Source organism: Ciconia boyciana, chromosome 17 (genome assembly GCF_034638445.1).
Source record: "Ciconia boyciana chromosome 17, ASM3463844v1, whole genome shotgun sequence".
NCBI classification, from domain to species: Eukaryota; Metazoa; Chordata; class Aves; order Ciconiiformes; family Ciconiidae; genus Ciconia; species Ciconia boyciana.
In genome coordinates, this window is record NC_132950.1 from 11,140,176 (window position 1) to 11,154,220 (window position 14,045).

General features: G+C 59.5%; 1 protein-coding gene across 1 annotated transcript; it reads left to right on the plus strand.

The window, feature by feature from the left end:
* Positions 1-14,045, plus strand: DUSP14 (dual specificity phosphatase 14). Its single transcript, XM_072881766.1, has 3 exons — positions 1-168; positions 11,121-11,201; positions 12,717-14,045. Exon 3 carries the CDS (start codon positions 12,835-12,837, stop codon positions 13,429-13,431), a length of 597 nt encoding a protein of 198 aa, XP_072737867.1. The 5' UTR covers positions 1-168; positions 11,121-11,201; positions 12,717-12,834; the 3' UTR covers positions 13,432-14,045.

Below are 14,045 nucleotides of genomic sequence, written 5' to 3' on the forward strand. Positions count from 1 at the left end.
GGCCGGGCCCCGCCGTAGCCTGGTAACCGCCGCTCGGCGGGCGGAGGGCGGCCCCGGCAGCGCCGCGGTCAGGTGGCAGCCCCAGAGCCGGAGCCCGGCTGCCGCCCGATAAAAGTCCTGCCCCGCCGCGGCCGCGAGGGAGCGCGGAGCCGCCGCCGAGGAGCCATGGTGAGAGCGGGCCGGGCCCGCGCCGAGCGCGGGGGCAGCGGGGCCGGGCTGCGGGCGGAGTGCGCCCGCCCGGGCCTCTGCCGGGAGGGAGGCGGTGGGCGAGGAGGGGGCGCCCGGCCCCGCCGGGGGCGGAGGAGGGGAGCGCGGGGCGGGGGGGAGCCCGGCCCCTGCCAGGGCTGCTCCGGCCGGCGGGGGCCGGGATGCCGGGGGCTGCCGCGGTCGGTGGCCGTCCCTGCTGCCGTAACGCCGCTTCTGCGTTATTTGCAGCTCGCCCTGGTAAACGCGCCTTAAAGTGCCCTCCCCGGGAGGGAGGGCAGCTCCGGCTCTGCCCGGGAGAGCACCGGGCCTCCCCCCGGCGCCCCGGCCCCTCACCTCGGCCTCGGGCCGCTCGCCGGGGACGCGGGGAGCTGCCCCCGGCAGCGCGGGGCGCTCGGGCCGTGGCGAGCCCGGATCAGCGCCCGGCGCGGAGGGGCTGGGTGCAGCCCCCGGCCCGGCCGCGGCCCTTCCCGGGCCAGGACGGTCCCGCAGGGCCAGGGACGGCGCCGGCCGCGGCGGGACAGCGCGGACCACCGAGGCGGCTCGGCCGGGAGGCGCCCAAAAGAGCAGGACGAGGCAAAAAACCGGCTGGCGGGTGGTTAAACCCCGAGCAAGCCCGGCCGGAGGGAGGGAGCCCTTTCAGATTTGCGCCAGAATAGCCAAGTACAGCGGTCGGGTGTTTCCTCGGCGTGGAAACGAGCCTCGGCCCACGCGTGCTGCCGGCAGTGCCGGAGCGGAGCACGCATCCCCGGCCTCCACCCGCCGGGGTGCCGGCCACCCTCGGCACCTCCGGCTCGCAGGGCACCCCGGTGCCTGCAAACCCCGGCGCGTGCCTGCGGCTGGCCGGCCTCAAAACCAAACCGGTTGCGTGCGCGGCCCTTGACTCAGCTCCGGAGTAGCTGCTTTGAGCAACACTAGTAATGAATGAGTGGCATTTGGCTGTAGGGAGATTGGGAAGGATTATAACCTGTTCGACTGGGCAGCAAATGAGTCTTTTATTCTGGAGCTCTGAGTATTGACAGATGTCCTAATATCATGTTGCAAGTTCAGTTTATCCCTAATGCCACTGCCACAGGAACGGTGGAGGGATTAGCACTGACAAAACACTGTTTTCCCTTATGATACACCGGATCAGCTGCCCCTGCTCTGGCAGGGAGCGGATTCCTCCCTCAGGGCCTCTCCATCCACCTTGGTGTGTGCCGCGTTCCCGGGGGCTGGGACAGGCTCTGTGGCACTCCAGCTCCCGAGCGATGAAAAAAAAAAACCACCAAGAGTCCCCAGTTTGGAGAGCACGTGCCGTTCCCCACCGGCGGAGATCTGCTGCTGTGACTTGGCTAACGCGACCCTGGTGAACGTCAGGAGGGGAGCAGTAATGCAGCAGGTTTTAATCGATTTACGCCTGGAAGGTGTGAACGTGCAGCTCTGCCTGTCCTTCCTGCCCCCGAGGGCTCGCCTGGGTCCTGGACAGGGGCACGCACATCCCGTCCCTCCTCCAGAAACAAAGGTGAAATCCCAAGGATTTCATCCGAGCCCGTGCTGCTCTGCGGGGTCTGATCCGGGCTCTGGCACCGCTTCATTATCGGTAAGGGCAATATTGCAATATTGAAATTTGCGTGGCTTAACTCAATACCTGATCCCAGCTGGAATCTCAGAGCTGGAAAGGCAGAGAGTTCACGCTGCTCTAGTACTCAGAGACGTACAGGGTGTGTGTGTGGGGGAAATAATCTAAGCCAGACATTATGGGAGGGAGGAAAGAAAGGCAGAAGCTAACACAAGAAAGTCTCAAGCAGACCGCTGTTTTGAGAGTCAGTACCAGCTTTGTCCCAGGGAACCAGCCACACGGTGCGTCTGGGCATCCAGGCAGAAGTCAGGAATGAGGAGAGGGGAGAAGGCATCTGGGCAAGGCAGCGGGTACCGGGAGCAGCTTCGCTCCTGCTCACGACGCCCTGGCCCCAGAAGAGCCATCTACACGAGGCCATTCACCAGCACAGCGGAGAAGCCTTCCAGGCTTCCTGCCACTGCTGCAGGGCCTTCCTTCCAGGGCTGCCTGCCAGGGTGGTTTTCCCTAGAAGGTGGGGGTGATGCCTTGAACCAGGTACGGGAGCTTCTCCCAGCCCCTTTCCTTTCCAGGTACGCAACCCTCGCCACACACACGCTGATTTAACGCTTCAAAAAAAGACACGCCGAGCAACCATAACGCAAACGGAAATGTGAACAACTAGCAGATAGGGCTCTGGCATTCGGAAATAGCTGAGAAATCTCTGAACAGCAGCCCCAGCTCCCCAGCTGCTTGGAAATAAAGCCTTAAACTAGAAAGGCAAAAGCACTGCCCACCCTTCCTTGGGCACTGCAGGGCTGGGGGTGGCTGCCCCAGCAGCGGTGCCTGCAGAGCACTCCCTAGTGCCAGCACTACAGCTCGTGGGCTAGTCCCACACGGCGACTCCCCCACTTAAAAAAAATAATCAGGCAGGTTTTAATTTCCCAGCAGGAAGGCTCATCAGGTACCGCTGTGCTCACTCCAGCCCTGCGCCCCACAGCCGGGTGGGTTGGGGTACCTGGACTGATGAGACTTAGTTTTCCCTTCTGTCATCATCCCACCCCGCAGCATGGAGGGTGGCTGCGGGTCCCTTCCCCTTGGGGGGCGGCTGAGCAGCAGCTCACAGGGGCAGGAGTCCCAGTTCACAAAGGAAATTTGAATTTGCTCAGTGTCCTCTCTGCTGAGCGAGATACAATTTCACCAAGCCCTGAGCAGACAGAGCTACGTACTGGGAGGCGAGGGGTGCTGGCCTTGCACTGCTTACATGGGAAGCATTTGCTACTGCATGCAAACTTGATTTCCAACTAATTGATTAAAATTGGCCTCCCTTCCTGTTACCCTAAGCAACCCCATCGATGTGCTCAGAAGGTGACCTCATTCCTTACAGCTGCTGCGGGCGGGCAGCCGGGCGCAGCCGACCAGCCCATTCCCATCCTGCTTTCTTGCTGCTCTCCCTTCCTGCTTTTACTGCCCCATGCCGAAACACTGCCTGGCCTTGAAAAGCGTGGGCAGCCCCTGCCTGCCTGCCTGCCGGGCACTCCTCCAGCGGGGGTACGTCACAGGTCAGGTTTACTGGGGGGTGCCAGGCTTCGAGACCTCTCGGAGAAGCGGGGCTGCATTCAGAGCATGCACCAGTTGGCAGTGCCCCTGGAAAAGGTCCGGGTGAGCGCCAGCATGGAAGCACCAGACAGTTTCCAGGGCACATTGCAGCGAATTTGCAACTGCCTTTGATTTTATGGGTTTTGAGGGGGGCTGGCAGGGACGGGGCAGAGCCCAGAGCTGCTGCCCCAGTGCACAGCCCTGCCACATAAGCAGGAGGCACAACCCCCGGCAGCGGAGACCTGAGCAGCCCTGGTCCCAGCAGAGAGCAGGGTCACACATGAGCAAACACACCAGGTCCCTGTGTTTTGCTCAACTAATAAGGAAGAGATTGCGTCCCTCCTGTCAGCTCTGACTGCGCAGGGCACGTCCCCAGGAAAAACAGGGCTCCATCTTGCAGCACCCTGGGAGCCAGAGCCAGGCATGGGTCCGCTCCCCGAGCGTGCCCCGGCTCCTCTCCGTCCACGTCACCCCCAGGGTCACGCACGCTCGGACACAGGGAGCAGGGAATGGAGCAGGGGAGCTTTTCTAAACTCCACCTGCAATCCAGATGTCATCAGCTGGCGCTGAAATAAGCTGTAGCGCTTCAGAACAGATGATATCTCCACTTGGGGTTCCAAGACAGCCTTTGGTGTTCAGCCGACTACAGAACTGAGGCTGCACACAACTGTCAGATCCCGTTCGTGCCTCCTCAAGGCTTAATCCTGGTTTTTAAAGAGCGTTTCATGCACCCAACCAGAGTTTTTAAGTAAGATGCAGATGGCCACACTACTGGCTTGTACTGGGGCCCCGCTGCTCTCTCCAAGCGACTGGCACGCAGAGCGTGGTGCGTTAGAGCCGACCAGGAGCCAGCGGCTCCAAAATAACAGACACTGCTTTAAAAAGAAAGATGGTTTGTTTTTCTTGCATAAAATCCTCTTGCTGGTTGCCGAGGGAAGCTTGTCCCCAGAGTAGAGCGGCTGTATCACGCAGGAGTTTATAAATATCGGCGTGCTCTAGGTTGCACCCGCGCCTGCTCCCCGTCTCGCTCCATCCCTGCCCCTGCGCGCCAGCCGGGAGCTCTCCCCGCGGCGAGCGGTTTTGCTGGCAGCTGGCGGGATCCAGCTGTCGAGCGGAGAGGAAGCAGCCCTGCCTGTTCCCACTCCGCAGCGGCAAGGAGGGGGCGGCTGTGGCAGGGAGCGCGTAACGTGCCCGTGGGCAGGCTCTGCTGCCTCGCCGGGGAAATAGTGGCAGCGTGCATAAAGAGTCCACGGAGCTGCCTCCCCCTGCCTGGGAGGGGCACGCAGGCAGCAGGCAAGCAGCAACTCTGGCCGATGGGCCAAGTAGCATCCTCGGATCCTTCCAAAAACCTCACCACCCATTTTTTCTGCTCCTTTGGTGCTGGGAGAATAGCAAACCAGGGAGCCCGGCTTTGGCTGACAGGGTGAGGAGGGGCTGAGGGTCTGGTAGAGCACCGCTAGACGTTTAGGAGCTCATCAGCTGGGCACGCTGGGCTGATTTACAGCCAACTGTAAACGCTTGCGATGCTATCCGTGCATTTTGCAATTGCTTGTTAACCCCTCCTAAGTTTGCTGAGTGTCACAGACCGAGGCTCGGTGGTGCGATGCGCCTGCAGCACGAGCAGAGACCGGCTGCAAGAGCGAGGATGCTGCTCCTGGGCTGCAGGAGGCAGCCGGGTGAGGCTTGCAAAGTCCTGGCCTTACCCAAGCCAACCCACGCCTGCCCAGAGCACCAGGCACGCCATCGGTGCCCGTGGAAGGGAGATGAGCCGTGACGCAGGAGCGTCTGCTGTCACCCCTCCAAAGGCAGCGTCACAGCAGGCTGGGAGAGGCTAATGAGGGTTCGTCAGCCCTGCAGCCTCGAGAGCTGGCTCGGGTCATGGGAGCAGCCTGAATTCCAGGTGTGTGGAGGAGGCAGTGCCGCACCAGGGGAAACAAGACTTTGTGCTTATGGACGCAGTGTGTTTGATCTGGGGTCACTGAGCAAGGATAAGCCTGGGATGTTTTGCAGCCAGACCCTGCGAGTTTCTCGTGTAAAGGGGAGTCGTGCCTGAAACGCACCACGAAACCTTTGGGAAGTTACCAGTGTGTTCTTGCAAGCGCGGGAAACCCAGTTGTGCCGGGTGCTGTATGAGCAGCCAGGCCTACTCGGAGCTTTGGGTAGACAGATTATTATCGTGATTTAACATCTGACAGCTTCCATGCTGTGCTCGCCTGAGAGGGTAACGCAGGCTGCAAGCAGGAATCAGGCAGGGTTCAGTCGAGGCATCCTCTGTCACAGCCCAAATCACCCCACCATCCCCTCCTGCTTCCCCTTCCTTCTTTTCCATTTCAAAACCAAACCGCTTGTCCCTTCCGTCATGAGGATGTGCCGATGGCTCTGAACCGTGCGCCCGAGAGGAGTCTCTAGCAGCTTCGGGAGCACATCCACGACAACCGAAGGCAGGAAAGCAAAGACCCCAGCAGCGCAAACGGCTGCGCAAGGGACAGGAAGAAGAGCAAGAAGCCGGCGGTTCCCACACATCCTCTCCCCTCTCAGCTCTGCCGGGTGAGCTGTGGTCGCTGCTGTGACGCCTGGGAGAGGCAGGCCTGCCGATGGCCTCGAGCCCGCTTCAAACTCCCATGGACTCGGCACGAGCAAGACCTGACCCTGAGAATGGCTGCAGCTTGTGCTCTCTGCTGAAATTTATTTTAAATGCCGTTCTCCAAGACCATTTCTGAAGCAATTTGCTGTTCAGCCTGGCTAGGAAGAGCCCTGAGCAGGCTTTTTCATTCAGCGCCTGCAGTATTGACTCTTCTCTTTACTGCAGCATTAGAGAGCATTTGTCATCTCTAAAATGAATAACTTTTCCTCTCCTGGGAAGGGGGAGAAGGCTTGCTTCAGTACTGACATTTCACACACCCAGCCCACAAACCTGCTTCGAATCCCAGATGATGCTCTGGGAATAAACCAGGGGCTTCGGTGTCTTTGCTCTGTCAGCAGAGCAGGGCCCGCAACTCCCCTGGTCCTCCCCACGCACTAAACTTGCCGAGTACCTCTCGGCCCTGCCCTCCGCACCCCTCCGAGGACGCCCTGCTCAGCCGCAGCCCTCCGGCAGCGTTAGGGCAAGAGGAGCAGAACGGCTGCCGGAAAGCCGGGGCACCCAGCGGGCAGCAGCAAAGCTGGGAGCAGGACCAGCTGTCCCTTCCCACCTGGTGAGCTGGCTACTGAGTCGCACATCTGCAGAATTTCGTGTGGTCCAGGGGGAAAAGGGCCTGGGAGATGCTCCCACCTCTGCCAGGTACCAGCTACATTGCCATGTTACCGACATACAGTCCTACACCAACTGCAAGTCTTACTCGAGTCCCTCAGGAACAAGTCACAGCCTCTGCTCTCAAGCCAGAGGAGCCCTTAAAAAAAGAAAATTAAAAAAAACAAACCAAAAAAATCACACAAACCACCCAGCAGCACCAGAATAAGGAACCAGAAGCTCAGACTTGCCAACTCATTGTCTAGAGCCTGACAGGCAAGGCTCTCCCCTCCTGTCCTAGAGATCAGAGCGTGGTTAACTAACATCTGCCTGTTTGCCTGGGTCTTTGGAGCTTTCAGAGGTGTTTTCAAGCCTTTCTCGGGAGGTCCAGGAACCAGGAATGCTCTCCTGCGGGAATTTCAGCCTTTGTTAGCAGGACCACATTCCCAGGAAATGAAAGCAAGAGAAACAAACTCCAGCTATCGCAAGATTTGGAGGAACAGAGCCATAAGCATTGCCAGCAGCAACCTTTCTGAGGGACCGGACCACCCAATGCGCAAACCATTACATCAGTATTGTTGTATTGCTTTTGAAAGCCCCTTGCCTGGAGAGGAGCCGCTCTGATGCCAGGAAATCCAGCCCAGGTGGGATACAACCCAGTGTCAAACTGGCCAGCCCTGCGAAGGCGCACACCACCAGCCTTCCACGGGAGCAGCTACCACGGGCAAAGCGCCTGCCCCTTCTCCCGGCAGATCCAACCGCAGATGAACCACGCAGCTTAGCCTCAAGGTACAGCAGAAACACACGCAGCGCCCGGTATGAGCCAGCCGGACTTACCCGAGCAGCGCGGCTGGGAGCCGTGGGTCTGCGGAGAGCCGGGGGGTGCAGGACGAGGTCCCAGCTGCAGTGGGTGCTGGAGAAGCTGCCCCTTCACCATAAACTCGCACCCAAGGACGGTGCTGGTCAGGAGCTGTGTGGAAAGGACCTGGAGGCTTTGAAGGCCAGAGTGATCTCCAGGCTGTAATTACCCACTCGTTTCCCCCACCCCTGATTATGCAGATGAGGGAAATGGCAGAACCCACCAATCTGCTGGGGAGGGAGGGGGCTGCACTGGTGCTGCCCCCGTGTCCCCAGGGCCAGGGACCCCCTGCCACCCCGGGGGTCCCTGCCCTCCCCACCAGCCCAGCGGGGTGAGGACGTGGCGGCAGCCGGTCTCTGTGCATGGGGAAGACCAAGGCAGGGTCTAGAAAGGGATTTGCTGTGGGTCAGGGCTGTTACAAGATTAATTAATCCATTAATTGGAGTTAGCTCAGCAAACGAGGACGTGACGGCAGGAATACCTGGTTGCTACCAGCCCACCACCAGCCAGCCTTTGCCCAAAGGACCACGCTGCACCCTCTGGGAATTGCAGCCCTTTGCGGGAAACCACAACCACATCCCGTCTCCTTTGGAAGGCGGCTTTCGGCTGCTCCTTTAGAGACAGCCCTGGTTCGGACCCCTCGGCGTGACAGCCCGTGCCGTCTCACAGCCCAGGCACAGCGCGCCGGGGAGCACCCACAGCCCCTTCGCAGGGTGACGCGCGGCGACGAGCCAGCTGCGACAGGCTCCGGCACCCCGAGGACACTGACTGCAGGCTTGTGTGACCGCCCCAGCCTACGCAACCACTCAGAAACTCAAACCAAGAAGAAACGGGAGGAGATGTGGGGTTTTTTTTTCACATGAGATGGTGCAAACCGGCTGTATCGGTGCCGCTCTCCCCGTCTCTGTGCAGGGGCTGAAGGAGGCACAGCAGGACCCGCAGCCAGCGCCTCTCCCCGTGCCCGTGCGAGGAGCTGGTTTGCCGCTGTGCCGGCCCGTTCTGCCGCTGTCCTTTGCAGGTACCACAGGTGGCACAGCCAGGGCTGGGCTGTGTGCGTGCCTCGTGATCTTCAGCTGTTTTTTCTCTCTTTTTTTTTGCACACAGCAAGGGCTGGGAAGAGGCTTTTCACTCTTTTCCTTCTCTCTCTGCCCCAGCACAATGAGGGGAACTACTGCATGAAGAGCAACAGTATTGGATTACAGCAGGGACACGGCAGGATAAAGCGAGTGTGTTGAGAAAGGCAAATGGAGTTTCACGGGAGCGAAACAGCAGACTTTAGGCAAGCCTTTGTCCGAAGCCGGCTGGGGCCAGGCAGGAGGGTTACGAGAAGGTGCAGCTATCGGGACAGATAAAGACCCACAGCTGCAAGCCTGGTAGTAGCTCCTAATCATCAGCCGAAGGAGCCGCACCCAGCGCGCAGCCTCTGCCATCCGAGGCAGACGAGGCCCCTTTCATTTTCAGGCTCCCTGCAAGCCAGCAGCTGCTCAGCCTGGTATGTGTGGGCAGGAAGACCGCGGCTTTGTCACATGCCTGAGACAGCATGTCACAGTCGGTGGCATCCCAGCCAGCTCCTGCTGCGAGAGCCGTGAAGCATGGGAAGGGCTGCTGGCACCTGCCCCTCTCCCTTAGCACCTTTCCTCCAGCATCTGCTCCTGCCGCGGCCGGCTGGGCGGCATCCTCGGCTACCAGGGATGTGGTCTGACGGAGCACGGCAGCCTCATCTCTCGCTTATATAATGAACTCCCTCCAAAACATTAACTCTTTCTGGATGAGAGCTGGTTTGAGCAGAGGCGGTGCTGCCCAGTGTCGGCCATTTGGAGCCGCAGGGAAGCGGTGTGTAACTGGGACACGGGACTGCGGGCACCCGCCTGCGTTCCCAGCTGGCCCCAAAATCCGCCCCGTTCCCCCGCTGCTGCTGACAGCAAGCAGAGGTGGGACAGACGGGCACCTCCCTTGCGCTGCTCCTCTCTTCCCGGGAGCAGGAAGCCGCTCGTCCGACTGACCGTCGGTCTCAGCCGCCATGCCATGCCGTCTCGGGTGGCCGCTCGGGAGCGGGCTGCACGCCGTGCGCAGGCAGTTTGCTGCCAGCCCGGCGGCAGCAGAGTTTGCAGAGCGAGCCCAGCCTGTCACATGCAAATGTCCGGATAAGTTGCTGCCTGCAAACAGGAACCACTTTATGGAAAGCAGCAAAGCCCTTCCCAAACCGCCCCGAGGAGCGCTCCCAGTCCCCCTGGAGAGCAGCCGGAGCCCGGGTGTAGCAGCGAGGACACGGGGCTGGCAGGAGCAGGCGGTGCAGGCGAGCGCGCTCGAGCCCGGGCAGCACGTCAGAGCCCCACGGGGGCAGAGATTCGGGTGCCCCGGTCCGTGGGAGCGAGGCAGGGCCGCTGCTGCCCTGCTCCCGGGCCCTTGGCAGGCGAGTGGGGCGAGGGGCCCTGGCAGCACCCATCAGCCTCTCCTGCCGTCCCGCAGCACGTTTGCAGGTCGCCCTCTGCTAACATTTCCCAGCCATCCTCAAGGGAGGCGCGGTGTCAAAAATCCCGTTTGGGTTTGTCATTTGGCCTCCGGCAGGTTTGTCTCAGCTCCCCAGCGCCTGCCAGAGCCTCCCAGCCCGCCCTGCCTCCCAGCAGCCCTGCACCGCGGCCGTGCCGGCACGGGCCTCTCCACGGCACCGTGCGAGGCCTTTCCGGCCAGCCGCCGTCCCGAAGCACCGAGACCCACCGGGCGCAGCAGCTCTCCCTTCTCCGCCCCTGGCTGCAAAGCTAAGCCAGCCCGTTTCCCTCCCGCTCCGGAGCTCAGCGTGCAGGTTCCTTCATCATTTTAAGGCCACGCACAGGGAAACCGAGTCCTTTCCCTGGCCCTCCTTCCGCACGGCCTTGTCCCGGGGCGGGGGGCACGGAGCAGCCGCCAGCCCCTTGCTGTCGGCCACGCTGTGCCGGAGATGGCCGACGGCCGAGCTGCGTGAAAGCAGGGAGGGCGAGGGAGGGTCTGCCTTGCTCAGGGCTGTTTTGGGGACAGGCATTGCTCTCGCTCTCCCCTGCTCCAGCAGCGTTTCCCAGCAGGCAGCTGCTTCACCCGCACTCCGGGGACTTGTGTTAGTTCTGGGCTGGCTGGCGAAATAAAAGAAGGGGATGCTGTCCCCGTCCTCCGCTCCCCAGGAGCGGGATGCTGCGGCTCGTGGCACCAGCTCTGCCCCTTCCCGTTTGCCCCTGTAATTCCCGCAGTCCCCCAGGGAGCGGGACCGGGGAGCGCGGCCCCTGCGGAGGGGCTGCCCGGAGGGTGTGCTTTGGGCATCGTCAAAAGAAACGCAGACCCGCTCTACCTGTCTGGGACTAGGCAAGAGCCTTGGTGACTGCTAAAGGAGACGTTAGAGCAAATTAATTACTTAAACTATATATATTTTTTTTTTTTTGAGTCATGACTTTTGTGCCAGCCTCAGATTCCTCTGGGCCTAATGTGATTTTGAATGCTGTGTTGTCAGCAATTGGTGGCATTACGCTGTGGGCAGCGAGTGCCTTCCCGGGGCCTCTGTCTCTCCCCGAGGAGCGGGCAGGGAAGCTGCGGTCCTCCTTCCCAGTTCTTGGACAACACCTAAATGGGGTGGCTTAAACGTACCTGAGCAGAGGGGGCTGCCTGGGATCCTGTTGGGGTCCAGCACAGATCCCAGTAAATGCCACGCTCTCTTCTCTCCCCAGCGCAGCGTTGGACACGCTCTATGAGACATCGCAGCTTCAGCAGCCCACAGCGTCCGCGTGCCCGTCGGTGATCTGGAGCAGGTCAGTTTGCTACTGAGCGTGAGTGCCCGAATCCTTTGCGTTGTCAGTAACAGCTCTTTGAGAGCAGGGATTTCCCCTACTCAAAGGACTTTATTCCTTTGAAAAACCGTGCCTTTCATTGCTGCTCCAGCTGGGTGACTGCGGTGGGGGGTGTCCGCAGGGGAAGCCGAGCGCTCACAGCTGCAGCAAAAATCTTCTTGTTGGGGCACGAACTCTTGCAGCGCCGGCACTTTGGGCCCATGGTTGCAGGAGCTGCTCAAGTAGCTGCTCAAGTAGCAGGGAACAAGCCACAGAGGAGACCGTGTTAACGCTCATTAAGTTACCATACTGCAAAGCCATGCCAAAAATCCACTGGCAGCATTACCAGCCGCTGCCGAGACCTGCCGGTGTTTCCCAGAGCGCGGGATGCAGGCGGATCAGGGCCGGGGGAGCCGCAGTCGGGGTCCCTCCACCCTTTGAGGATTCTCTGACCCGGCGTTAACTGCTGGAGGGACAGACGCCCTCTCACCCGGGGTGCTGAGCGTCCCCCAGATCTCCTCCGTGGGAAGCCCGGTGAGAGTTCGGTGGGCTCAGCCGTACCTGGGCAGAGCAGGGACTCCCCAGCCCGCGCTGACTGGAGCCTCTCCCACGGCACGTCTTTGGCTGGAGACTGCATAGCTAAAGGGGACTTACAAATTATTAACGCCCCGGGGCTTGTCCCCTTGCTTGTGGCTTCTCCGCTGGCTTTGGAAAAGTCCTAAAGGAGTAGGGGAAATAAAAGCGGGGGTCCTTCCTGGGGACCACAGCAGAGGTGGGCAGGAGTGCGTGGCTCACGCAGGCGAACCCAAGCCTTTGCAGAGCGTGTCTTTCTCCAAAGCATTAGTCAGTCATGAAAGCAGCAGGAAAAGAGCCTCCCTTGTCCCAGCCTCTGCTTCGGTTTTACTCTCCGCTTCTGACATAACCAGGTCACTCTTTCCACACTTCCCCAGCCTAGATGAGAGCTGATTACTGATCTGGATGGACATGACTCACTGCCTTTTCTAATGAGCAACTTTCCTCTGTTTATGTACTTTGGTGGGGCCTTTCATATACCTAAAAAAGGAGAAGGGTGGCACTGGGGAGAGGGCAGGGCGATCTAAATTGCTGGCATCTGCACCCAGCCCCAGTGAGCTGTTTCTCACCATCCCCTTGGCCTCTGGCCAGTGGTGAAGTTGCTGCTTTTGCCCATGGAAAAGGCGTTAGCTAATCTTCCACGTGCTCATCTGGGTGAAATGCTGTCCAGGCCCACAGGTAGGCTGCCCAAACCCTCGACAAGTAATTGGAGCTAATTAGGCTGGGAGACTTTTTTGTTAATATCTGTCCAGGCGATGCCTGGGGGCCCCGTGGTAATAAGCACTGTGCAAACCCAGAACCGCCTTACCCCACGGAGGGTGGCCAGCAGGAGGTTGTCCAGGCCACAGCAGGGAGAGTTGGGTTTTCCTGTTGCCTTGCATCGGACAGCTGCCCCGCTCATGTGGCGTTGCTTGTGTTTTGCAGTGACTAAGCGGAGGAAGCTCTTGCTGTCCTAGCACCACCAGACCAGACAATCCTTCCCTTGGCTGAAGATCCCGTTGGATCTCTTCCCATAATGGAAGCGTGAGTGCCAAGATCCTCCATGACCTCCAGAAGCCACAACTCCTTACCGAGAACTCTGATGGCTCCACGAATGCTTTCCGAAGGTGCCCTCGGGGGCATCGCCCAAATCACCCCCTCGCTCTACCTGAGCCGGGGCAGCGTCGCCTCCAACCGGCACCTGCTCCTCTCCCGGGGAATCACCTGCATAATCAACGCGACCATCGAGATTCCCAATTTTAACTGGCCCCAGTTTGAATACGTGAAAGTGCCTTTGGCTGACATGCCCAACGCCCCCATCTCCCTGTACTTCGACAGCGTCGCCGACAAGATAAACAGCGTGGCGCGGAAGCACGGGGCCACCTTAGTCCATTGTGCCGCTGGCGTGAGCAGGTCGGCCACCCTCTGCATCGCCTACCTGATGAAGTACCACAAGGTGTCCCTCTTTGAGGCATACAACTGGGTCAAATCGAGACGCCCCGTTATACGCCCCAACGTGGGCTTCTGGAGGCAACTGATAGACTACGAGAGGAAGCTCTTTGGGAAGACGACGGTTAAAATGGTACAGACACCATATGGCATCATCCCAGACGTTTATGAGAGAGAGAGGAGACCCCTGATGCCTTACTGGGGAATTTAATGTGACTGCAGACAGGAAGCACAACAGAAGGGACACGCTGTTCTGAGTCAACCAGACTGGAGACATTCCCTTCTCCTTCTACAGCCAACTTTGGTTCTTTACCATACAGCAGAACCTCAACTAATTCTCACCTCTCTAACCTGCAAGGCCAACGATTCCCTTCAAAGCGTTTCTCTCGACAGGGATTCCCCCATCCGCATTTCTCTGATTTAGCAGAATGAGGTCTCCTTATAAGTTTATTCCTTTCATAAAGCCTCCCTCCCTTTTTTAGTCAGTTTATTAGTATCCTACGAGGAAAGGCCTAAAAGGCATTTGGCAGAGTTAATGAACAAAGTGCGCTTTGTGATGCGGTAGCCTGGATATTTCGTTAATAGCTTGTTTGCTTCCTTGCAAAATCCTGTAGTGGCTAGGGAGCGGCACTAGCACGGAACGAGCGAGGTCCTACTCAACGGCAGTGGGTTTTTCCAAGAGCCACGAAGGCAGGCGTGCAGGGCTGTGGGGCTAGTGCCGGTGTTTTCTTTAACATCTGTAGTGACTCTCAGTATATAGTGTTTGAGATCTTTAGTCAGCTCTTAATCTGTATTAAAAGTCAAAAAAAAAAAAAAAAAAAAAAA

Excerpts from the sequence above, each read along its gene's own strand:
- DUSP14 (XM_072881766.1), top strand. The coding sequence starts at position 12,835 with ATGACCTCCAGAAGCCACAACTCCTTACCGAGAACTCTGATGGCTCCA.